Here is a 27,022-nt window from a genome sequence, read left to right on the forward strand (position 1 = left end):
TTTTGATTTTGGCTTATTTTCACTCTTTTTCAATAACCTTATAAGATATCAACAAATTGTTTTTACTTAATTGTTAGTTGCGACTTGTGGTTACTTATAAATTTTGGTTAAAAGGATGCATAAACAAAAATTGGAGTTTTCGCCCCTCTTATATTCAGAATTATGCCTAAAGTGATATTACTCATTAACCATATATATTTATCATGTCATCATTCTCTACTCTTTATAATGTTAACCTACATCCACTCCCTTATAGCCATACAATATTTGTTCATTTGGAACAGCAATTATGACATCAATAAAGATAGACAAAAGACAAAAGGACATTCAATATAAGGTACGAAATAGAATAGGTACGAACGGACCTCATACCCAGACAAGGTACGAACTCACCTCCTACCATTGCCGGTGCATGTTGTACGATTTTGAGATTCTTTCGTTCATGATATTGATATTTATTGAAAAGTGTTGGATGGTAGACTTCGAGCTGTTTTGAATAGAATTTTCTGGTATATACCACGTATTTAAATAAAACAGACTGAGAGTATCGTCATTTGTCGTTCAACAGTGACACTGACCAGGTAAACATACATGTACACATAATTTGCCATAATTTGACAAAATAATTTGTATACATGACTTCACCAAAGAAGGATAAACACAATAAATTTGAGAATGGAAATGGGGAATGTGCCGAAGAGACAACAAGCCGACCAGAGAGCAGACAACAGCAGAAGGTCACCGACACGACACGTCTTCAATGCAACGAGAAATAATTTCCCGTACCTGGAGTCGTCCTTCAGCGGGCACTCAAACAAATATATACTAGTTCAGTGATAATGAATGCCATACTAAACTCCAAATTGTACACAAGAAACTAAAAGTTAAAATAATACAAGACTAACAAAGGCCAGAGGCTCCTGACTTGGTACAGGTGCAAAAATGCGGCCGGGTTAAACATGTTAATTTGGGAGGTCGAACTACATGTATCAGTGTATTGAAAAAAGTGCCTGTCCCTAGTGTGAGTCTGTGCGGGGTCTCATTGTGAGTTTTGATCCCGAAACCCAGGTGCTGTTTTGTCAGATTCCTGTGTCCAGCTGTACTACATAAGCAATTATCATTGTTTTGTTATTTCCCGTGTCCCGCTCGACTTGCTTTACCAATTCCACAGCATAATAATTTGACTTTCACGTGTCACGCTTACAAAAAATCGACTATCCCGCGTCACGCTTAGACCCAAATGAGACCCTCTGTGAGGCTAAATTATTTGACCAGATATTTCATAAATTATTTCTGGTCACCGCCACTGAAATTATAATTTACCTTTTAAAGTTGCCATAGGTCTGTACATGTATGTCTGAGTCAGTCAAAACTATTATTACCTGATTTGAACCCTGTACAGTTGTGCAAACATGATCACACAATTATGTTTGTTTTCATTCCTGTTACCAGTCTGCACAGAAAACTTTTTCATCTACTAGTCCGGAAACTAAATATAAAAATTTGTCCCTATATGCCTATATAAAATTTTGAAAAAATTCACTAGTCCGAATCAATATTTACTAGTCTGGGGCATCGGACTAGTGGCTAACCGTGCAGACTGTGTTACTGTTAGTACATAATAGATTTTGTTTATTTTTAACTTGGCATGAATTTGATTGTCGGAATCAATGCAAATCATTATGACGTCTAGAAAGGCTATTAATATTTATACTTTTTTTCCTTGACGCCTACCTTAAATTGACATCAAAACACCAATCTCATATTTTCAGTTGGAATTTCAGAGTGAATTTACAGCTGTATCATCATGATCATTATGTTTATTAAAATGTTTAGCTGATTTCTCTGTAATACGCCTCCTGTAAGGAGGCGCATTAAGGGGGTATCTGTACAAAAGAACATGAAATAAGATCGCCATTTCAAGATGAATTAACAATTAAACATGTCTTGCATGTAGAAATTTATACGGATTTCACAAAAATACAGTCATGACAGTGAATAATGGACTGCTGCACATGAAATAAAAATGACAAAACACGTTACAGGAATTAATCCTTAATTTGTAACCACCCTCTTATCGCAATATAAAATAAATTTTTTGCATTAAACTCAGTAAAATTTGACGGAACTTTCCAAATAAAATAAAAGGGACATTCTGCAAAATTTGGCATGTTTAATTTGGGTCTGTCAAATCAGAGTTTGTTGCAAACATTTATTTTTATGTTCTTCTAAAAAGAAAAAAAATGACATGGACATGATGGATATAAATGTTTTTAAAATAGCAGGAAACATTGAATCGTCGGCCTCGGATGGAATTGTAACTTATTTTTTCATTACAAGAGGGATTTTGCTGTTTTTGGTTATTATCTTGAATATACTATTAGGCCTAAATTAAAATATTGTTTGTTTGCCCTTTTCCGACCCTATGTTTTGAAACAGGGTAGGTAGGTAGGTAAAATATTTTATTTTTTTCCCCAAAAAAATAACTTGGCTCGGTATATTATTTGTCATGGGTAGGCAGGTAGGTAAAATATTTTATTTTATAGATACAAAATCTGCATAATGTCATTTTTTTGTCCGTTTTGTTTTTGCAAATAAGTTTTCCGCTGGGACTATTAGTTTTGAAAAAAAATATATAAGAGATAACTTTGTACTGGTAAGATAATGTCCGGGCAGACATATATTACTAGTAGAAAAAGTCCCTAGAGTGTTACAAATTTCGTGTGTGCCTTTTTTCCCAATAAAAATGCTATAAGACTTAAAACTCAATTGTCATGTAATTTGGATCACATTTATAAATGATCTGTATGGAAAACTTGGCGATTTTACTGCCAGATATTCTCCACTTTACAGGGTTTTGTCACTTTTGGTTCATGTCAGATATAAATAATTTAGCGGCATCGTTAACATAATCATTCTGATATGCGGATCACAAAAGGCCATCCCTACATAGAATACAACGTCCGTTTACAAATTAGTTTGTACACACGTTAATACTTTTGTATCAAACAAACTTTTTTGTAAATGAACCCAAGGTACAGAGTAACGTACTTCATATCATGAGGCCCGAGACCACAATTAATTCCTCTATCATTTCTTTATAACGTTTTGTCACATTAAAAAAAATTTGCCTATTCTTTTTGTCTAATTTTTTGTGTGTGTAATGTACAGTACAAGTCCAAAAATATATGCAATTTTCAGAAAAATTGCGTCTGTACATCATACAAATTTGGCCAATACACATCCATACCCCTATAGGCAAGTCAAGAGATGTTTCGAAAAGTGTAAATATAACCTTTTTGCACCTGGCCTAATCACTCTTTCCTTATTAAAATCAGTTAAAATAAAACATCCAAAAGTTTATTTCAGCTCTCTTCTTTCATTTCCACCCCAGGCAAGCTAAGAAATGAATGAGAAAGGGAAAGAAAAAAAATAAAGAAAAAATACACTATAATTAAAGGGAACTATATTCGTGAACAACGAAAAGCGGGGTCATTAATTGTGGTCTTGGGCCATGATTTCAGAAAGCGTTCAACATCGATTTCAAACAAATGCTTTGAAACTTCAAATGGAAGTGTTCATGTCAAACGCTCAGGTGATACCAAACGGACTGGACCTTATACGTAAAGATAAAACCCGAGGATTCCGGTAAAAAAAGTTTTGAGCGGGAAATACAAATATAAGATTTTTGGTAGGAACGAAAATATAAAATAAAATAAAATCTTGCTGGTAAATGCAAATAAAAGATTTTCAGGCGGAACGAATTGATAGGGTCGGTCGGTAAAGGGCAAACAAACAATATTTTAATTTAAGCCTTATAGATCATGTAGATAGAGATAAACTGTAAACAGCAATAATATTCAGCAAAGTAAGATTTACAAATAAGTCAACATGACCGAAATGGTCAGTTGACCCCTTTAGGAGTCATTGCCCTTTATAGTAAATTTTTTACCATTTTTAGCTCACCTTGCCCGAAGGGCCAAGTGAGCTTTTCTCACCACTTGGCGTCCGTCGTCGTGGTCGTCCGTCGTCGTTGTCGTTAACAATTTACATTTTGAACTTCTTCTAGAGAACCACTGAATGGAATGGAACCAAACATGACATGAATGTTCCTTATGAGGTGCTGACCAAGTGTTGTTACTTTGTAGCCGATCCATCATCCAAGATGGCCGCCAGCGGGGGACTTAGTTTAACATAGGACGCTATGGGAAATGCATACAAATGACTTCTTTTAGAGAACCATTGAATGGAATGAAACCAAACATGGCATGAATGTTCCTTATGAGGTGCTGACCAAGTGTTGTTACTTTGTTGCCAATCCATCATCCAAGATGGCCGCCAGCCGGGGACTTAGTTTAACATAGGACCCTATGGGAAATGCATACAAATGACTTCTTTTAGAGAACCATTGAATGGAATGAAACCAAACATGGCATGAATGTTCCTTATGAGGTGCTGACCAAGTGTTGTTACTTTATTGCCGATCCATCATCCAAGATGGCCGCCAGCAGGGGACTTAGTTTAACATAGGACCCTATGGGAAATGCATACAAATGACTTCTTTTAGAGAACCACTGAATGGAATAAAACCAAACATAGCATGAATGTTCCTTATGGGGTGCTGACCAAGTGTTGTTACTTTGTAGCCGATCCATCATCCAAGATGGCCGCCAGTGGGGGACTTAGTTTAACAAAGGACGCTATGGGAAATGCATACAAATGACTTCTTTTAGAGAACCATTGAATGGAATGAAACCAAACATGGCATGAATGTTCCTTATGAGGTGCTGACCAAGTGTTGTTACTTTGTAGCCGATCCATTATCCAAGATTGCCGCCAGCGGGGGACTTAGTTTAACATAGGACCCTATGGGAAATGCATACAAATGACTTCTTTTAGAGAACCACTGAATGGAATAAAACCAAACATTGCATGAATGTTCCTTATGAGGTGCTGACCAAGTGTTGTTACTTTGTAGCCGATCCATCATCTAAGATGGCCGCCAGCAGGGGACTTAGTTTAACATAGGACCCTATGGGAAATGCATACAAATGACTTCTTTTAGAGAACCACTGAATGGAATAAAACCAAACATGGCATGAATGTTCCTTATGAGGTGCTGACCAAGTGTTGTTACTTTATTGCCGATCCGTCATCCAAGATGGCCGCCAGTGGGGGACTTTTGAATGAAATTAAACATGTTCCTTTCCTTATAAATGAGGTTGTGTTGTCACTTTTAGCCAAATTTTATATTTTTTTATATGATTTCAAAAACCCAAGTAGAATCAGGTGAGCGATACAGGCTCTTGAGAGCCTCTAGTTCATACATGTGTCACCAAGAGCCAATGCACGTCGAGTTTAAGGGGGACTATCGAACATGCACAGCCCAAGGGACAGGGGGTCAGTCTTTCACAAGACTTAAGCAATGGCAGGCAAAACTATAAAGCAAGCAGCAAATTGTAACAATTTTATATAGTAACTGGTCCAAATAATAATAATGATGCCGAAACAATTTACGAATAAATAAAGCTCAAATGTTCCAAATAATAAAGTCACTAATTTCACTAATCCAATTCACAGTTTAAAGTTAGTGTCCAAAAATGTTCCAAATATTCAAAGTTGATGTTGTCTGGTTGAAAGATTACAGTTGTGTTGAGCTGTCTTTTGAGTACGGGTTTCTCCTGAGTAGCTGAGCCTGGTTGGCTTTGGAAGCACTCCTATCTGGATCACACCGACGAGACTACACTGACGAATAACTGTTTGACTCCGATATTTAAGGCGAATCCTGAAAACTACTCATAAAATGACAGACATTGATAATTTTGATAATTTTGATAATTTGAGTATTAATAATATTGTTTACAATGTCCAAAGGTGAAATATGAATAATGTCAATTAGAGAGATACAAGTTAATTACATTTATAATCCTAATTAAAACATAATATTGCTCAGATTAATTAATGACAATTGACAAGATACCAAAGTTTTGCTCAGAGCAATTATTCACAAGTGACATGATTAACAAAATTTACCTGATTAATTAAATTCAAATTTATGATAAAATATTTCATAATTTCATATTTTCTAAAATAATATATTTTCTCAATAAAATTCACTTTAAAAACTTTTACATAAAAGAACACCTATAACAAATTCCCCCCTTCTCCAATATGTTTGTCCTCAAACATGAGAAAATATACAAAAACATTAAACGTTAAACATAAATAAATATATACAATAATCATGAAGAATTAAATGATATGTACAAGAAAATGCATATATAAAGATAGCATATTTTTGCAAGCTTAAGACAAGATGAATATTTCAATGTTTAGATAAAATTGCTCGATTAAGAAAATTGCCAGATAAGATATGAAAAGCAAGACTTAAATTGAAAATAAGACAAGACATATGCAAAGAATAATTCTAGACTGAAAATTACATAAAAACAAATAAAATTGTATGCTGTATGCTCCTTGCATTAAGGTGATCAGCCCTATACAAGTGCAGGGTGTAGAGTTGAATGATCAGTCCAACTCCAAAGGGTTTAAATCATTGATCATTAATATTTATCCTCTTTAAAACAAAAATGTTACATAAAAAAAAAATAAAAAAATAAAAAAATAAAACAAAACATACATGTACTAGCTAGTATTACAATAAAAATACAAAACATACACTATATTTACAATACCGGTATCTATCTTTTTACAATCACTATATTTTATAATTCAATATTTGCCAATCTATGTGGCTAAACTCTATAATTCATTATTTATACCAATCTATGTGGCTATACTCTATAATATTTTCATTTATACCAATCTATGTGGTTTTACTCTATAATATATTCTTTGCCCATCTTTGTGGCTTTATAAAAATAGTAGCTACAATTCATTATTTCATACTATAAAACACTATCATATTTAACAATTGTACATGTACTATTCACAAATTTATCTTCTCCTCATACTTATTTCTATCTTGTATTGTTGTTCTAACACATTTATAAAGTTATTTATTGACGCATTTGACAGACTATCAAATGTATCCCACTCTGGTGCAATGACTGGATTCCTGTATCCCGATAAATATTCCGTTGTACCATTTATGTTGTATCTAATTTCATGTATTTTTCCATCTGAAGCTATTTGAAAACTGCAGTCGCGTTGATTTTCCTTTCCTAATCTTTTCTCCATAGCATATTGAATGTTTTGTTGTAAAAGAGCTTGTTTGAAACGTTCCTTATGATCTATTAAAACTTGTCGTGCGGTATTTGGTGCTGAAGTCATTGATTCATATTTTGAAGTATTCCCAGATTTAATTAAAAAGTATGGTCGGTTGTTAACAATTCTTACTGCTAATAACTGTTGACATTCATTTCCATTATCTTGTTCACTTATAGTTTCTGTTTGTGTGCTTATATCAGATTTGAATTTAGTTGAAATAAATTGTACACTATTAACAGCTGGATCTGGTTTTGTGAAAAATTTGTGTTTATTCTGCTGTAATGGACGTTTTCTTTTCTTACCACTCATTGTACGTTGCGCATGAAATTCTCTTATTAATTTTGCTGGAACCTTGCATGAGAAATACCATTCTGTGTTTCTTGATTTATCGGTAAACTTAAGTTTATAATATAATGTACCATTACCTCTGACTGATGATAAAACTTGTTGAATCTCCTCTTCTTTGAATGCTTTGCACTTATTGTTCTTACAATCCTGACAAGATGGCTTGTTGTCTTTAACTGGTGCATTTACTGTTGAATCTCCTGAATGTCCTACAGTTCCCTTATTTGTTTCACTATTTTGTGCTGGTTGTTGATTTTGTTGTTGTCTGTTGTTGATTCTATCGACAGGAAGTTGTTGTTGGTCCTGAGTTGGCCTATTGTTGTTAATTACAGGAATAGGTGGTTGTTGTCTATTAATTCCATTGTTGATTGGTGGCACAGGTTGTTGACGATTGTTTGGTAAATGTTGATCATCATCATTGAAATTGTCATCTTGTATTTCTTCTGGATTTAGTTCTTCATTGTCATTTTGAAACGCTTCTGGTAAATTAGTTGGTCTGTCTTTTGGATCGTAATATGGCTTCATCCGTTGCGCGTTTACCATTGACACAACCTCTTTGTTTGTTGCACAATTCCTAAGTTTGTAAGTACTATTTGGTCCAATGCGGGTTATATAATAAGGTCCTGACCATTTTCTATGTAATTTTGGTGCTTTTCCGACAGGAACTTTGGTACAATAAAGCCAGACACGTTGAGCTGGTTGAAATTCAGGTTCTTTAGATTTTTTGTCATATTGTTGTTTATATCTTTCTTGAGCTTGCTTGATGTTTTTAGCAGCTATTTTTCTTGAAGTTTCTAAATTTTGAAGAATTCTGCTTAAAAATATTTTATGATCTTGTGCCAAACGATCTTTTGGTATTAGTGCGGTGTCAATGGGTAATGTCATTTCTCGTCCATAGAGTAAAAAGAATGGTGAATAATCAGTTGATTGAGTTGCAGGTGTAGCACGATAAGCCATTAAAATTCCTGGTAGCACATCATACCAATCATCTTGTTGATCTCTTGTATAGGCTCTTAACGCTTGTAAAATTACAGAGTTCATTCTTTCGCATGCGCCATTTGTCTGTGGATGGTATGAGCTTGTAAGATGTCTTTTAATATTGAAGAGTTCTGAAAGAGCTTTTACCAAATTTGAAACAAAATTACGTCCGCGGTCTGATAAAAGGGTCCTAGGAGCACCATAACGGGATATTATTTCTCTATATAACACATTTGCAACTTCACCTGCTTCTTCAGATCTTAACGGAAAAGCTTCACACCATTTTGAATAACTATCAACTACGAGTAGAACATGTTTGTATTTATCTTTAGTTGTTGGAAGGCCACTTAAAATATCCATATGCCATCGTCCGAAAATATCATTTGTTGGTTGTGGTTGTAAAGGTGGTGGTTTCGAATTGAAAGCACGTTTGGACTGCTGGCACACTTCACACGTTTTTACATATTGATTAATGTCTTTATACATCGATGGCCAAAAGTATTTGTTTCTGATTGCAGCATATGTTCGTTCAAATCCTTGATGTCCTCCTCCCAGAATGCAGTCATGATAAGCTTTGAGTATTGAATCACGGAGATTCCTTGGAACTGCAATCTGTTTGACAAGTCGTTCATCTTTTGGCACTTTCTTACAACGTTTTGAGTAGAAGTGTTTTAAAATTCCATCTTCTAACTCAAAGTTGTAAGATTCTGCTACGACTGCCCTTGCAAGTTCTGGATTCTGTGGTACTCGTCCTGTCTGTTTATATTTAATGATATCCGCAAAGTCTCTACATGTCTCTTGTTCTTCGGCTAAATTGGTTAATTGAATATCATTGATTGTCGCGGTTTGTAAACTGGAAATAACTGCATCTTCATTTTCACCCTTATATATAAATGTTACTTCGGTATAATCTTTCGGTATATCTATTGAGCCTAAATGGTCTGCAAGTTCACTAGAGTCATAAGAAGCACTATTGTTAATTTCTAAATGTTTTTGTCTGGATAAGCAGTCTGCTGGGTTTTTAGATCCTGCACGATGTTGAATTTTAAAATTATATCCTTGTAGTAGCAAACTCCACCTACCAAGTCTTCCCTGACAGTCTTTAATTTTCTGAAGATATTTAACTGAAATATTGTCTGTAAACACAGTGAACTCTTGATTTGCCAAATAATGTTTAAAATGTTGAACTCCTTCTACTAATGCTAAAGCTTCTTTGTCAGTAATATGCCACTTAAGTTCTGAACCCCTTAATTGTCTTCCACCATAAGAAATCACATGTTCTAATCCATTTTGAATCTGACTTAAAATATATCCATTTGAAAACTCTGAAGAATCTGTTGCTAAGATGAAAGGTTTGTCTAAATGAGGAAATGATAAAATTGGAGCTGATGTCAAACGGTCTTTTAAATTTTCAAACGCAATATCACATTCTGGTGTCCACTTGAATCTTTGATCTTTCTTTAGAAGCTTTGTTAATGGAGCTGCTATGTGGGCATAGTCTTTTACAAATTTCCTATAGTAGTTTGCCATTCCTAAGAAACTTTTAACTTGCTTTGCAGTGGTTGGTTTTGAGAAGTCCTTAACTTTTTCTGTATTTTCAGGATTGACGCGTATGCCATCTTTTGATATAACATGTCCCAGGTACTTGATTGTTCTTGTCGCGAATTTACATTTTTCAGGATTAAGTTTCAGGTTTGCTTCACGGAGGTTGGAAAACACTTGTTGAAGGTGATTAAGGTGGTCTTCAAAGTTCTTTGAGAAAATTAGAATGTCATCAATGTAAACTAATGCAATTTTGAAATTTAAATCCTTTAGCACTTTTGTCATCAAACATTGAAAAGTTAATGGAGAGTTCATCATACCAAATGGAAGTCTATTAAATTCATATACACCTTTATGCGTAATGAATGCACTTTTATGCTTTGTTGTTGGGTCTAGCGGGACCTGCCAAAATCCTGACGTTAAATCGAGAGATGAAAATAGTTCTGGTTTTGAATCTGCTAAAGTGTCAAATATATCTGTCATAGTTGGAATCACTGCTGACATGGGTTCTGTTATACGGTTTAAAGCTCTATAATCTACACATACGCGTATACTTCCATTCCTTTTCTTAACAAGTACGACTGGACTATGCCATGGTGAAGTAGATTCCTCAATAATATTATTTCTTTCCATTTCATCAAGTTGTTTGTCTAGTTCTTTGCGCATTTGTGGAGATTGTCTATATGGAGCAGCACTAATTGGTTTTGCATCACCAGTATAAATTGTGTGGTAATGCAAGTTGGTATGTCCCAGTTCACTTAAATCCTTTGCAAATATGTCCCTATTTTGAATTAGAAAATTTTGAATTTGTTGTTTTTGTTCCACTGTAAGTTCTAAATTGTCTAAATTAAATCCTAGTTCTGAAAGTTCACTACAAAGTTGATTACTAGTTGTTTCACTAAAAGAGTTTATAGGAGCAGATGATCCTTCTGTGAACTTTGTAACAAACTTAGACTGTATAGTTTCGGCTTTCGCAATTTTAGTCCTTCTTGGAATGTAAACTGTTGAATTAGTAGGATTCATAAGTCTGTATGAAGCTATGCCTCTTAACACTGTAGAAATTGTCTTCCCTCCTGCTACTTGATGTTCAATGGATAAGTTTCCTTTAGGTTCTAAAATTACTGTTGTTCCATGTTTAAACTTTCCAACATGTACTGGAATTATGATTTCAGATTGCGGTTGTATTTTGACTAAATCCACTGTGGTTGCCATGGCAATCTGAATGTTGTCATCTATGAATGTTGGAACAGTAACTGTAGACACCATGATCTCCTTTCCTTTCAGTGTAGCACTATCTTTTTCTGGTACATTAGGCACAGATATTGTCATTTTTCCAAAATCCAAATTAACCTTATGAGTTACCAAGAAGTCCAAACCAAGAAGTATTTTTGAATGAAGCGTTTCAAAAATGTGAAAGTTCTGTAAAATTTTGTGTTCGCCGAATCTAATTTCCAAAATAGTTTTTCCTAGCACTGGGTGTACTTCTCCACATACTCCAACTCCACTAAATATTGATGATCTTTGTATTTCAGCTTGTGGTTTAAGTTGTCTTAAAAGATGTTGACTTATACAACTTATAGTGGCTCCACTGTCAATTAAGCACTTTTGATTTGAATTTTCAATGTTCAGGTACATGAAGTTTCTTTCTAAAGATGATTTAAATTCTATATCTGCTTCTCTTGCTGTAACAGTTGAAAGACTTGCACATTTTGATCTTTTGCAGCACCATATATTCTTAATTCTTTTCTTTCCCATGACTTCTACTAAAAGAATTTTGGCTATATTAGATAAAATCTATTCACAAAATAAAGGCAAGATGCTACAAAAAATGTGTGCAAAACTACAAAATTTCTTGAATTTATTAGCAGTCTCAATAAAATATATATTCACAACTTTTCTTTGAAGAAACGTTTTGCTTTGATAACTAGCAATTTAATTTCGAGAATTATCATGAATATTGTCATTTCAAAAGCTACTTATCTTTTAGTCTCTGTAGTAGTTCTATTTTGTTCACACACTGCAGTTGCCTTTCTTTACAATTAGTTTGCCAACTTTGGTACAAAAACTTCTAAAGTTGAAAACTGAAACTAAACAAGATTATAATTAGACTTCTGTAAATGGTAGACTATGAAAACAAAATTCATTTGAATACTACCAATGACTTTTACAGATTTAAAACTAATTATATTTTTTTTTTTATTTATTAAGATTCAATCTTGCACAATATTTGCTGAAACTATAAAAATTTGAATATAACTGTAAAGATAAAATAATAAATAATATTCCAATAAGTTACTTATCTTCAATAGTAGATTCTCACTTTCCACTGTTCCTTCAATTGAATTTTAGTTACGAAATTCCTTCGCAAATTTTGTAAGTAGATAATTTAAAAGTAATTTTGAAAGCTGTTGCTAATAATAATGCCATGCCAAAGCTAAACGGATCGAAATGATGCCAACGGGCCCGCCACCAAATCTGTCACCAAGAGCCAATGCACGTCGAGTTTAAGGGGGACTATCGAACATGCACAGCCCAAGGCACAGTGGGTCAGTCTTTCACAAGACTTAAGCAATGGCAGGCAAAACTATAAAGCAAGCAGCAAATTGTAACAATTTTATATAGTAACTGGTCCAAATAATAATAATGATGCCGAAACAATTTACGAATAAATAAAGCTCAAATGTTCCAAATAATAAAGTCACTAATTTCACTAATCCAATTCACAGTTTAAAGTTAGTGTCCAAAAATGTTCCAAATATTCAAAGTTGATGTTGTCTGGTTGAAAGATTACAGTTGTGTTGAGCTGTCTTTTGAGTACGGGTTTCTCCTGAGTAGCTGAGCCTGGTTGGCTTTGGAAGCACTCCTATCTGGATCACACCGACGAGACTACACTGACGAATAACTGTTTGACTCCGATATTTAAGGCGAATCCTGAAAACTACTCATAAAATGACAGACATTGATAATTTTGATAATTTTGATAATTTGAGTATTAATAATATTGTTTACAATGTCCAAAGGTGAAATATGAATAATGTCAATTAGAGAGATACAAGTTAATTACATTTATAATCCTAATTAAAACATAATATTGCTCAGATTAATTAATGACAATTGACAAGATACCAAAGTTTTGCTCAGAGCAATTATTCACAAGTGACATGATTAACAAAATTTACCTGATTAATTAAATTCAAATTTATGATAAAATATTTCATAATTTCATATTTTCTAAAATAATATATTTTCTCAATAAAATTCACTTTAAAAACTTTTACATAAAAGAACACCTATAACACATGTCATAAATCTTAGTAATCTTTTACAAAAATCTTCTCCTCTAAAACTACTGGGCCAAATTAATCCAAACTTGGCCACAATCATCTTTGGGGTATCTAGTTTAAAAAATGTGTCTGGTGATCCGGCAATCCAACCCAGATGGCGGCCACAGCTAAAAATAGAACATAGGGGTAAAATGCAGTTTTTTGCTTATAACTCAAAGACCAAAGCACTTAGAGCAAATCTGACTGGGTTTAATTGTTTATCAGACCAAAATCTATCTGCCCTGAAATTTTAAGATTGATCTGACAACCTGTTGTTAGGTTGCTGCCCCTACATTGGTAATTTTAAGGAAATTTTGCCGTTTTTTGTAATTATCTTGAATATTATTATAGATAGAGATAAACTGTAAACAGCAATAATGTACAGCAAAGTAAGACCTAAAGATAAGTCAACATAACCAAAATAGTCAATTGACCCCCTAAAAAGTTATTGTCCTTTATAGTCAATTTTCATTAAATTTGTAAATTTTTACTAACATTTTCCACTGAAACTACTGGGCCAAGTTCATTATAGATAGAGATAATTGTAAGCAGCAAGAATGTTCAGTAAAGTAAGATGTACAAACACATCAACAAAACACAATTTTGTCATGAATCCATCTGTTTCCTTTGTTTAATATTCACATTGACCAAGGTGAGCGACACAGGCTCTTTGAAAGATAATGTCATACATCAATACAGTAGTCAGCTACTGGAAATTTAGTTACATGTCTATAATCTGATCATCTCTCATGACTGCAATCCATTTACATTTTGTAAATCCCAAGGTCATGTTTTGACATACATGACATACATTGTATGTGTACACATAATTCAAGATCATGAAGATAGATAATGAATTTTTAATGTTTTGTTAAACTTGGGACCGTAAAATTAGTCATTGGGAGTCAAAATACAAATACATTTTTATGCCACCTTGCAAAAGCTTGACTAAGTTTGAATTTTGGTGGCGTCACATTAGCTGTTTTAGAGTTATGCCCCTTTATTAATGTAAAAATTACAAAATTTTAAGTTTCTGTTTTCTAACTTAAGTTAAATCTAGCTGTAACACTGAGTTTGCCTCAACCAAATGTTATCAAACTTATACATGATGCATATTACCACAAAACACAAATCTAGTATGAATTTTGGTGGCGTCACTTAAACTGTTCTAGAGTTCAGTCCCTTTATAAATTGAAAAATTGTATATTTTTTAGTTCTCCTCAACCGAATACAGGCAACTGACTGTAATGATAACACTTCTATTTGCAGGCAATACTTTGAGTGACATCAGTTTTCAATTAAATTTGACGCTGACCGTTAAAGCTGGTTTATTTGATTTTGGAACATATATAGTAAGCATTGGTAAGTAAATATATTTTTTCAGATATGAAAGCACTCAAGGTAGATCTTCTGCCTTTTTGGATTGTAAAATAGCAGAATAGGGTTTGTCTAGAATTTGATATAACAAACATTGTGTGAGTATTGCATGGCAATACATACATTGTAGTCCACTTCTGGTTAAAAATTCAATTTTTGGAACAAAATTCTAATTTGAGCTAAAACATCAAACATGATGTAAAAGAGGGGCAAAAGATACCAGATGAACTCATAAATTGAAAAATAAACTGACAACTATATGTACACTATATTAAACAAATATCAAATCAATATCTTCTAGCAAGACGAAAAATAATTGTGAAAACTGATTATTTCAGTATATTTTCTTTAGTCCAAGCACCATAACTCTGCACAAAATCATCAGACTAGAACAAAATCTGCAACTTGTCATGATAAAACTATAAACCAATTATCAAATCAATATCTTTAAGCATAACAAAAAAAAAAGGTGAAAAACTGATTATCTTAGCAAATATTTAAGGACCATAATTTTGTCCTGAAAAATATGAAATTACATTGAGTAATGCAGGCGAGATACACCAGCGTGTGTGCTCTTGTTTTATACAGTAATTGTTATGATTTTGTGTTAAAATAATTCGGAATAAGCCATTGAACTAATGCCAGGAATACAATATATTTGTTTTTATCTCAATTTATGTTAAGGCTATGTAATAAAAGATTTGGTTTATACATCAATGTAAAAAATGATAAACATGTTATGTTGTTGTTAACACTGCTACATGTTTTAATACTATTTACAGGTATTTCATCAGTTTGTGTTGTTGGAGTGGCAAAGGCTCTTGACTATATTTTGACTACATTTGAAGCTAAAAGTAAAGCTGGTTACCTTCATTTTGTAACATATAGTTAACATTGTGGTAAGCTTATTAAGATTTCAAAGCACTTAACCCCCATATCTGGTGCATGACCATGTTAACTAAAGAAATTTCATCCTTATAATTTGAAAATTGGTTATAAAAAATATGGGTGCATAAACTCACCATATGTCATGTAAGTACAAGCAACCGAGAAATTTAATTCAAAGGTCCTCATTAGCAGATTTTATTTTTAGGTGTGTGGTACAGGCTCAAGTACTAGTGAGTCTCATGTTTTAAACAGTAATTGTTATAGATGTTTAAAAAAAAGAAAAAATCAAATAAAAGTAAATTGATTTTTTAAAAATCTTGGTTGAAAATAATAAAATTTGAAAAAGATAAAACATGATAAAGTAAAGTACCGTGTACTGATAACACCTCTTTTTACAGGTATTTCTTCAGTTCTAACTTGTTGGAGTGACAGAGGTTTTTGCTTACATTTGAATCCAACTATAAAAGATTATTTGTATCAAGAACTGATATAGTTGTGGTAAGTTAATACAGCTTTTTCAGATGTTGAAGGAACATTTGATTTAGTAATATAGTTGACAAAAATTCAAATACAATTAATATCTGTTTGTTTCAAAACTTTCTAAAAGTGAAATTGTGAAATACTCATTGTTAGCAGTCAGTTTTGATATTAATTTGTAAATAATCTTAAAAACATAAAAAACGATTATATACTTTTTTATTTATTAATATTATGACATGAAATCAAACCTAGAAAAATTGTCAATTTACTTACACCATTGCATGTGCTTGCTTGTGTATCATGTGAATTGATATTTATGTTTACATCTTGATGTATTTGCTATACAATATTTTGAAGATAGTCTTGAAGTTACTTCTATGGTGTCTATTCTATTTATATATACTTTATGCTGATAAACCGCTTGATCATTCATAACTCTAATAAAATTGCACAAATTTTCATAGCTTAGGTTGTTCAGATGTACTCATAAGTTCCCTGAACTTAAAAATATTACAATTGTTCGTGAATTTTTTATCTAAGTATTTATTGCTTTCTGTTGTTAAAAAGTTGCATTTAAGGAGATGATACTAATGATAATAAAGTGTCCAAATAATACTGAATTAATAATTTCTACTGAAACAATAAAACTAAATCCATCAATCAATTGATATCTGAAATTCACACTGAATATTGATGTTATTTTATCACATGCTTAGTACCAAATACAGAATTTTTGTATGTTTAATAAAGGTTCCTTTCTCCTGTCTGTACTCTGTATCCCATAGCTCATAGACATATGAAAATGTGGTACTATTGCCAATTAGACAACTCTACATCCAAGTTACAATGTCTAAAAATTAAACAATTACAGGTAAAAGTGTTCCTTTAACACACAAAACCTTGGCTATGATTGTTACAAAGGTATGCTTGGTGAATTTTCCTATGGCATTATTTTTTTGCTTGTTAGATTATACAATGAATTGATATTCCAGGAATTTTACTCTATTTTATTCATTCTAATTCTCTAATAGTTGATGTCAAGGTTTTTGACTTTGGTTTTTGTTTTATTTTTTAGACAATGCCACGTAAAGGTAAAAACAAAAGTGATTTGACAAAAAGGAGAGAGAAAAGAGATAGAATGAGAGAGAGAAGAGTTAAGCAGACTGATGACAAGAACCTCATCTCCACGGTCAATCAGAGTGGCACCTCTCTAAACTGTCCGATACATAATGATCAGAGCGTCATCTCTCAAAACTGTCCTATCAATAATGATCAGAGCGTCATCTCTCAAAACTGTCCTATACATAATGATCAGAGCGTCAACTCTTTAAACTGTCCTATACAACAAGATCAGAGCGTCAACTCTATAAACTGTCCTATAAATATTGATCAGAGCATCAACTCTATAAACTGTTCTAAAAACAATGATCAGAGCGTCAACTCTATAAACTGTCCTACTAACAAAGATCAGAGCGTCAACTCAATAAACTGTCCTATAGAACAAGATCAGAGTGTCAACTCTATAAATTGTCCTATAGAACAAGATCAGAGCGTCAACTCTATAAACTGTCCTATAGAACAAGATCAGAGCGTCAACTCTATAAACTGTCCTACAAACAAAGATCAGAGCGTCAACTCTATAAACTGTCCTATAGAACAAGATCAGAGCGTTAACTCTATAAACTGTCCTATAGAACAAGATCAGAGCGTCAACTCTATAAACTGTCCTATAGAACAAGATCAGAGTGTCAACTCTATAAACTGTCCTATAGAACAAGATCAGAGCGTCAACTCTATAAACTGTCCTACTTACAAAGATCAGAGCGTCAACTCTATAAACTGTCCTACTAACAAAGATCAGAGCGTCAACTCTATAAACTGTCCTATAGAACAAAATCAGAGCATCAACTCTATAAACTGTCCTATAAAACAAGATCAGAGCGTCAACTCTATAAACTGTCCTACTAACAAAGATCAGAGCGTCAACTCTATAAACTGTCCTATAGAACAAGACCAGAGCGTCAACTCTATAAATTGTCCTATAGAGCAAGATCAGAGCGTCAACTCTATAAACTGTCCTATAGAACAAGATCAGAGCGTCAACTCTATAAACTGTCCTACAAACAATGATCAGAGTGTCAACTCTATAAACTGTCCTTTTGATACTGAAACAATCAAATTAAATCCATCAATCAAATCAGAATCAAATCAATCAATCAAATCTGAATCAACTATATCAATAAAATTAAACCAAAAAGCTAAATCAATCAAACTTAATAAATCAATGAAATCAAAAGTAGATCCTGAATCATTTACACCAAAACTAGATTATGAATCAGTTGAAAAAAATCTGGATTATGAATCAATTAAAAATAATCTGGATAACGAATCAGTTAGAATAAATCTGGATTTTGAATCTGTTGAAACAAATTATGCTATTGAATCAAATGGAACAAATGTGGATTATGAAGTTAATAGAACTCTGGATAATGAAAAGGTTAAAACAAATCCGGGCTATGGATCAAGGAAATCAAAACAGAGTTCTAAAAGCACATACAATTTAAAAGAAAAAATGGTTTCAAATTTAAATGATACAATCCAATTGGGTACTAACTTTGAAAAAAAATCAAGTGATGCAGAAAATGAACACACAAATAGACTTGAATTCTTAAAGAAGATTGGGAGCATAATTAATGAAAAAGAAAATATACAGATGGATTTTAACGATTTTTTAGAATTTGAACAAGATGACAATTTGCTGAAACTGTATAGTCAAAGGAACAAAAGAACAATACCTGAAAACACTATAGAGGCTCGTAGATCACTTTTTGATAATTTGGTAGTTCAAGGTAGTTTTCATCAAGGAGATATCAGATTTGGAATTAACAGTGGGAAGCAATGTGTTGCAAACTGTTTATCAGCTCTGGCCCATAGTAAACTTAAAGATCTAAATGATTGGAACCAGATTTATTTAGACAATGTTTTGAATGATGGAAACAAAATATATAGCCGTATTCATGGTGATAATATTCATTTACTTGTATCAGACCTACCAGACATGATTGACATGTCAGGAACATTACTGAAAATATTAAGAAAAGAATCAATTACAGCTGTTGTAGATACTTCTGGGACTATAGATTTTAGTGAATTTGGAAATTCTTTACCTTTAGACCAAGCTTTACAAGAGTCTCTCATAGACTATGATGCTTGCTTCATATGTGCATATGACACTACTTTTTTAGCCTTGAAACATAATCAAGATTTATTTTTGTTTGATTCTCATGCACGAAATAAGCTTGGCTTCAAGGACAGCGATGGTAAAAGTTTACTTTTAAAGTTAAGCGATCTAGATCACCTATACCAGTACTGTTGCAACATGATGGCTGGTGCAAGTCAAAATCAATGGTTTGAAGTGACAGGAGTCAGTATTTGTATTTTTGGACAAGAACCTGAGATCAAAACTAACGATGAACTTTCCGAAAGGCTTAAACCATTAATCACCAGTGAATTTAGATTGTCTGAAATTTTAGAAACTGTAAACAAAGATGAGATTCCTAAAAGTCAAGAATATATTACTCAGATCAGCAATATATCACCAGAAATACTCCAGTTTAACATTAGCAGTAATGACATTGAGAACGTTAACGAAGTACACATTAATGAGGTTATTAATGATGATGAATCTGATATTGAGATATTATCTACAGCAGAATGTTTTTATGATTTCATACCCTTGAATACACTTTTAAAGAGGAAGCTTTGTAAATTTGTTAATATACCAATCAAGAAAATATCCAAACAGAAATCTACAAATTTTTATAACATAGGCCAACCAACTGCTTGCAAGACTATCACAGGTGATGGAAATTGCTTATTTCGAGCCATTTCATATTCACTCTCTAATAGACAAGAATATTTTGGAGACATACGAAGGGCAATAGTTGATCATTTGATAAGAAATGCAGAAGTTTTCAAGTCATTTTTACAGCCAAGATTTAAAACTGTAGAAGAGCATATACAAACTCTCAGAATGAAAGAAAATAATGTATGGGGAACTGAACTGGAAATAGTAGCTTGTGCTGACCTCCTTAAAACAGACATTTATACTTTTTTTAATAGTACATGGATTAGATATTCTTCATCTCAAATAAACAGCAATAATTGTGTCAATGATCAAGCAATTTATCTTCAACATAATAGTGATGTCAATCATTATGAAGTTGTCACAGCTGTAAAACAAAAGACTATATCACCAAATGGATTACAATCTAGACAAGAACATGAATATGACATGTCAAGGAAATCTGAGGTATCAACAAAGAAAATGAAAATTGACGAAAATCAAAAAGATGACTTTCTCAACGATACTGAATCAAAAATCTTAAAAAATGAAAAAGAAAGGATCACGTACATGACAGATGATAAATTTAGAGCTAGAAAGATAGACAATTCTAAAAGAAAATATCAGGAGAATGAAGGAATACGTTCAAAAAAAATATGTTCAGGTATTAAAAAATATGAAGAAAATGAAACATACAGAGAGAATTTGATACAAGCAGGTATTCAGAAATATAAAGAAGATGAAACATACAGAGATAATTTGATACAAGCAGGTATTCAAAAATATAAAGAAGATGAAACATACAGAGAGAATTTGATACAAGTAGGTATTCAGAAATATGAAGAAGATGAAGATTACAGAAATATCTTAATACAAGCAGGAATTGAGAAATATAAAGATGACAATGAGTACAGGGAAAAGCTGAAACAAGCTAGTATACACAAGTATAAAGCAAATGAAAAGCACAAGGAACATGTAATACAAGAAAGTATACACAAGTATAAAACAGATGAAAAGCACAAGGAACATGTCAAACAAGAAAGTATACACAAGTATAAAACAGATGAAAAGCACAAGGAACATGTCAAACAAGAAAGTATACACAAATATAAAACAGATGAAAAGCACAAGGAACACGTGAAACAAGAAAGTATACACAAGTATAAAACAGATGAAAAGCACAAGGAACATGTCAAACAAGAAAGTTTACACAAGTATAAAACGGATGAAAATCACAAGGAATATGTGAAACAAGAAAGTATATACAAGTATAAAACGGATGAAAAGCACAAGGAACATGTCAAACAAGAAAGTATACACAAGTATAAAACGGATGAAAAGCACAAGGAACATGTGAAACAAGCAAGTATACACAAGTATGCAAATGATGATGCACACAGAATTAAGATTAAACAACAAACATCAGTACGTCGTGAAAATCTTCAGGTAAAAAACAAGCAAATAAATGAGGTTATAAGAAAATTTAAAGTTGAAGTTACTAAAGGTCCAGAATGTGTTTGTGCTTGTTGTTTGAGGTTGTTTTTTAAAAAACAGGTTCAGATCTGCAAGAAAGAGAATTATGATAATTCCATATTTGATTTAGTTACAACAGATAAATACCAACACAAATGTACAGATGATTGTAAGACAAATTGTGCTTTTGAAGGAACATGTAGAACAAGTCTGTGGATCTGTTATACTTGTCATCGTAAAATGTTGAAAGGTAAAATACCTGCAGACTCCTTTTCAAATAGTCTATTACTAGAAGATGTTCCAGTAGAGTTAAAACAGCTTAATTCAATCGAGCAACAACTTATCGCCCAGAACATTCCTTTTATGAAAATAATGGCTTTACCAAAAGGAGGACAAAAAGGGGTTCACGGACCTGTAGTGTGTGTGCCATCTGATTTGAAAAAAGTAACTTCTATATTACCCCGATCTGAAAATGAAAGTCTATTACTGAAAGTTAAGTTAAAGAGAAAGCTTAGCTACAAAGGATATGACAAATATCAATTTGTAAGACCAAACCATTTAGAGCAAGCACTTTTGTATTTAAAGGATCAAAACATATGGTATAAAGAAGTGGCTATCAACAAAGAATGGATGAATCCAATTCCTGAAGTAAATGATGATCAAGTAGTAAATGATGAATCAGAATCTGATGATACTGAGCTAGTGAGTGAAAACAAAAAAGAGGAAGAAAAAACTAAAACAACGTCCTCTACAACAGGCAATGAAAAAGATATTGAAAGCGAACCTGTTAGCTACATTGATGATAGATTACGTGGTGTTCAGTTAGATACTTGTTTACAACCTGCTGATATTGGACAAGAGGCTTTAGATTTATGCTTTGACCAAGTTTTTAACATTGCTCCAGCAGAAAATAACAGTCCTCTTAGTGTTCTCCAAGAATCAGGAATTGAAGCTAAAACTTTTCCTGTACATTTTCCAACCGGTAAAAATACATTTGATGAAATCCGTGATGAAAAACTGACAATTGGAAGGTACTTTAATCTTCGATTGATGAGTGTTGAAAATAGATTTGCAAGGGATACATCCTACATATTTTTCAGTCAATATTTAACGGAACTCAACAGTGTGATTTCAAATGTACAGATATCTCTCAGAAAAGAATGCCCTTTTTCTAAAGAGGGAAATAAAATTACTGGAGAAATGCTGTGCAATAAGGAAACCTTGAAAGAGTTGTTTAAAAAAGATGAAGCCATTAAATATTTAAAACCTATTAGAGGAACTCCCCCATACTGGCAAAGCTCACAGAAAGATATATTTGCAATGATCAGACAGTTAGGTGTGCCAACATTCTTCTGTTCTTTTTCTTCAGCAGACTTCAGATGGTCTGAAATTGTTAATACAATTTTAAAACAACAGGGTGACATGAGAAATACTGAAAATATGACATGGGATGAAAAATGTAAAGTTCTTTGTAGCAATCCTGTTACAGCAGCAAGAATGTTTAATAATAGATTCAATACATTTCTAAAGGATGTTATCATGTCAGAAGCTGAACCAATCGGGAAAATAATTGACTATTTTTACAGAGTTGAATTTCAACAAAGAGGTTCTCCTCACACCCATTGTTTGTTTTGGGTTGAAAATGCTCCAAAATATGGTGAAGATGACAATGAAGAAGTTATGAGTTTTATTGACAAGTATGTTACATGCGAGATACCAGATGAAAAGGTAGATAAAGAATTACATGACATTGTAATGGCAGTACACCAACACAGCAAAAATCATTCAAAAACCTGTAAGAAAAAAGGAACAGTATGTCGTTTTAATTTCCCAAGACCTCCTTCGACTAAAACATTCATCTCTGAACCAAGTAAACCAGATAAGGATACTAAAAAAGACGAAAAAGTAGCAAAGGAAATATTGTCTGGATTGTGGAAAGTTATAAAAGAGCATGAAAATGAAAACTTAGATGTATCTGAAATTTTCAATAAGTCAGGTCTTACTCAAGAAAGCTTTGAAAAGTATTTTCGTTTCATCACCAATCGAAACACAGTAGTTCTTAAACGTGAGCCAAATGAAATTTACACCAATCAGTATAATCCACATCTATTAAGGGCTTGGAATGCAAACATGGACATACAATATATTTTGGATGCATTTTCCTGTGTTGTATACATTATAAGTTACATAAGTAAATCTGAGCGAGAGCTAGGATTACTCCTCCAACAAACCAAAAATGAAGCTGAAGAAGGAAATTTAAATGCACAACAGACTATGAAAAAAATTGGAACTTCATACCTTCATCATAGAGAGGTTAGTGCACAAGAAGCTGTTTTTAGAGTTACTGGATTAAGATTAAGAGAATGTTCTAGGAAAGTAGAATTTATACCTGTTGGTGAAAACCCATGTAGAATGAGCATTCCTCTAAAAGACCTTGAAAAACAACAAAGTTATAAATCTTCCAACAGGAAAAGGAGTAACAATGACAGTGAAGATGAAAATGATGATGAAAATAAAATTTGGATGAACAATATAGTTGATAGGTATAAAGGTAGACCACACATTGCTATGTTTATCAAAATGTGCCTTGCAAGTTTTGGTTCAGAATACAGTGTGTTACTAGAGTCACAGTTACCCCAGAAAATAAATGAAGAAACAACCTTCAAACTTGATGGCAACCTTGGACATATTAGAAAGCGTACAAGAACCTCACCTGCAGTTATCAAATATCCACGTTTCTCACAGGAAACTTCTCCTGAGAAATACTTCCAAAGCATATTGCAACTATTTTTACCATACAGGCATGATGAACAGTTAAAACCTCCACTATTTAATACATATGAAAATTTCTTCACTTGTGGTAGAGTTAAGTTTACAGGGGATAATACTTTGACTTCTGTAAAGGAAATTGTTATCAAAAACATGGCAGATTTTGTGAAAACTGGTCAAGAGTTAGAGGATGCAGAAAATCAATTGCATGACACAGATCCAAAAGAAGATGCATGGTGTGAATTATGTCCAGAATCAGAACTGAACAGAAGAGAATGTATTGATGAAGGGAAAGAAACAAGTGTAATTGAAGAAGATTTGTCAGAAGCAACAATACCAGATTTGAATAATGCAAAAAGCTCATCATCTGTTGGAACTAATCTGCTGTCAGTTTCCCTCACAAAAAATGAAATTATTCCAAGACTCAGAAGTTTGAATGTGAAGCAGAGACGAATTCTCTATAAAGTGAGAGATTGGTGCATTCAGAAAGCAACTGGAAAAATACCAAAGCCTTTACATGTATTCATAACAGGAGGAGCTGGAACGGGTAAAAGTCACTTGATCAAGTGTATACAATATGAAGCAACTCGAATATTAGCACAAACTTCAGAGAATCCAGATGATCTAACAGTATTGTTAACAGCTCCAACTGGTACAGCTGCATTTAATATTCATGGATTGACGATTCACAGTGCTCTTGGAATTTTCAAATCACTTTCAGCTGATCATGCAACTCTAAGTGAAGACAAAATAAATTCACTCAGAACAAAGTTAGAAAATTTGCAAATCCTGATAATCGATGAAATTTCAATGGTCAACAAGAAATTGTTGTTTTTCATTCATGAGCGGCTTAGACAAGTGAAAAAAAGACCAGATCATTGTTTATTTGGAGGTGTTTCAATAATTGCTGTTGGCGATTTTTATCAGCTGCCACCAGTAAGAACAAAAAGGGTAGACAAATTATACGTAAACGACCCCTCTAATCCCTCAAATCACCTTTGGAATGATTTATTTGAAATTGCTGAGTTGGATGAAATTATGCGTCAACGCGAGGATAGCTTGTTTGCAGAACTTTTAAACAGGTTACGTGTTAAACAAAAAAATGAAAAATTGACTTCTTTTGATATGAGAACTTTGATAAGATGTTTAGATGATGGACACGATGAAGCCTTGCACATATACTCTACAAATGCAGAGGTTGATACTTTTAACAAGGAGATGATATTGAAATTATGTTCAGAACCAAAACTAATTGAAGCAGAAGACTATGAAAAAAACAAAACATCAGGAAAATTGACCCTGAAAAAAGTCCATTGTACAAAGTCAGATGTCTGTCTTCCAATATCTATTCTTTTAGCTGAGGGAGCAAGAGTAATGCTTATCAAGAATGAAGACACAACAGATGGTTTAGTAAATGGAGTAATGGGAACAGTAATTTCTATAAAAGACTACTCAGTTAATTCACTCCCAAGTGCCATATTTGTTTTCTTTGACAATGAAAGAGTTGGAAAAAATGCAAAGTTACAAAAAATCATCTGTGGAAAACGCTGTGTTGGTTTAAAGCCTTCAAGTGAAGACATTCCCTTAAGCACCTGTGTACGTAAACAGTTCCCATTGAAACTAGCCTGGGCTTGCACTATTCATAAAGTTCAAGGATTGACAGTTGAAGAATGTGTTATTGATTTAAATAAATGTTTCACTTATGGTCAAGCATACGTTGCCCTTAGCAGAGTTACCTCAAAATCAGGTCTTCATATTAAAAGCATAGAATCTGAAAAACTTGACAAGAAAATTTTCTGTGATCCTGATATTGTAAAGGGTGTTGCAGAAATGACTAGATTTTTACCTGAAGTTGAGGATGAAAGAGAGGAACAGAAAGATATTGTCCAGATAATGTATCACAATATTCAAGGTTTGCAGGCTCATGCAGAAGATCTTAAACAAAATCCAGACTTTATTGATGTCGATTTCATTTGTCTTACTGAAACCTGGGCTAATCAGGAATTTGCTTGCTTTGAAATGATTGGATATGATGGTTTTCATTTGCCGCGATCTCAAGCTTTTGAAAATGACAACTCTTACTATTCATCTTTAAAGGAAATGCAGCATGGTGGTGTGTGTGTATTTTATAAGCATTCATCAGAAACTGAACTATGCAACTTGGCCTCAAACTTGGAATGTATAATTTTCAAGATAAAAACTGAAAATATTTTAGTAGCTACGATCTACAGAACTCAGAAGTATAATGTCGGAAAATTTTTGGAGAACTTGGAGACATTAATCTGTAAGATGCAAGAATTATCAGAAAAAATTGTAATTATTGGTGATTTTAATCAAGATATTTTAAAAGGATTTTATACAGTATTAAATTTCATGCAATCAAAAGGTTTCAACCAGCTTGTCAATAGTCCAACAACAGAGGGTGGTACACTAATTGATCATGTGTATGTCAGAGGATGTCCTGATATATCAGTTGCAATAATTCCCACATATTACAGCTACCATGAGGCACTTAGAATAGTACTTAAAAGTTGAAGACCAAACAAAGATTTGAACATGAAAATGTTTAAAGAAAAACAGTTTGTTTTAATTTCGATTTCAAACATTTAAAAAAAATGTTTTAATTTTGATTTCAAACACAGAAAAAATATAAAAATAATGCCTCCTAAAGTCCAACCCTTCGTCCCCGTCGTAGGAGGCGGATATCAGCACTAACGCATAATTTAGTGCTGATAACAAACAGGGCCCTGGCAGTGAACAGTGTTTGGTATTG

At 33.0% G+C, this 27,022-nt stretch overlaps 1 protein-coding gene and 1 long non-coding RNA gene across 2 annotated transcripts; both read left to right on the plus strand.

The window, feature by feature from the left end:
• The first annotated feature begins 385 nt into the window (after positions 1–385).
• On the plus strand, positions 386–26,784 carry LOC139483047 (uncharacterized). The gene is made up of 5 exons (XM_071267073.1): positions 386–581; positions 14,688–14,780; positions 15,578–15,694; positions 16,082–16,181; positions 17,239–26,784. Exon 5 carries the CDS (start codon positions 17,242–17,244, stop codon positions 26,782–26,784), a length of 9,543 nt encoding a protein of 3,180 aa, XP_071123174.1. The 5' UTR covers positions 386–581; positions 14,688–14,780; positions 15,578–15,694; positions 16,082–16,181; positions 17,239–17,241.
• On the plus strand, positions 2,387–2,554 carry LOC139482835 (uncharacterized). Its single transcript, XR_011654973.1, has 2 exons — positions 2,387–2,448; positions 2,522–2,554. It is a non-coding gene; the product is annotated as an uncharacterized lncRNA (long non-coding RNA).
• Positions 26,785–27,022: the final 238 nt, after the last annotated feature.

The sequence above is a fragment of the Mytilus edulis genome, chromosome 7, assembly GCF_963676685.1.
Source record: "Mytilus edulis chromosome 7, xbMytEdul2.2, whole genome shotgun sequence".
Taxonomy (NCBI): domain Eukaryota; kingdom Metazoa; phylum Mollusca; class Bivalvia; order Mytilida; family Mytilidae; genus Mytilus; species Mytilus edulis.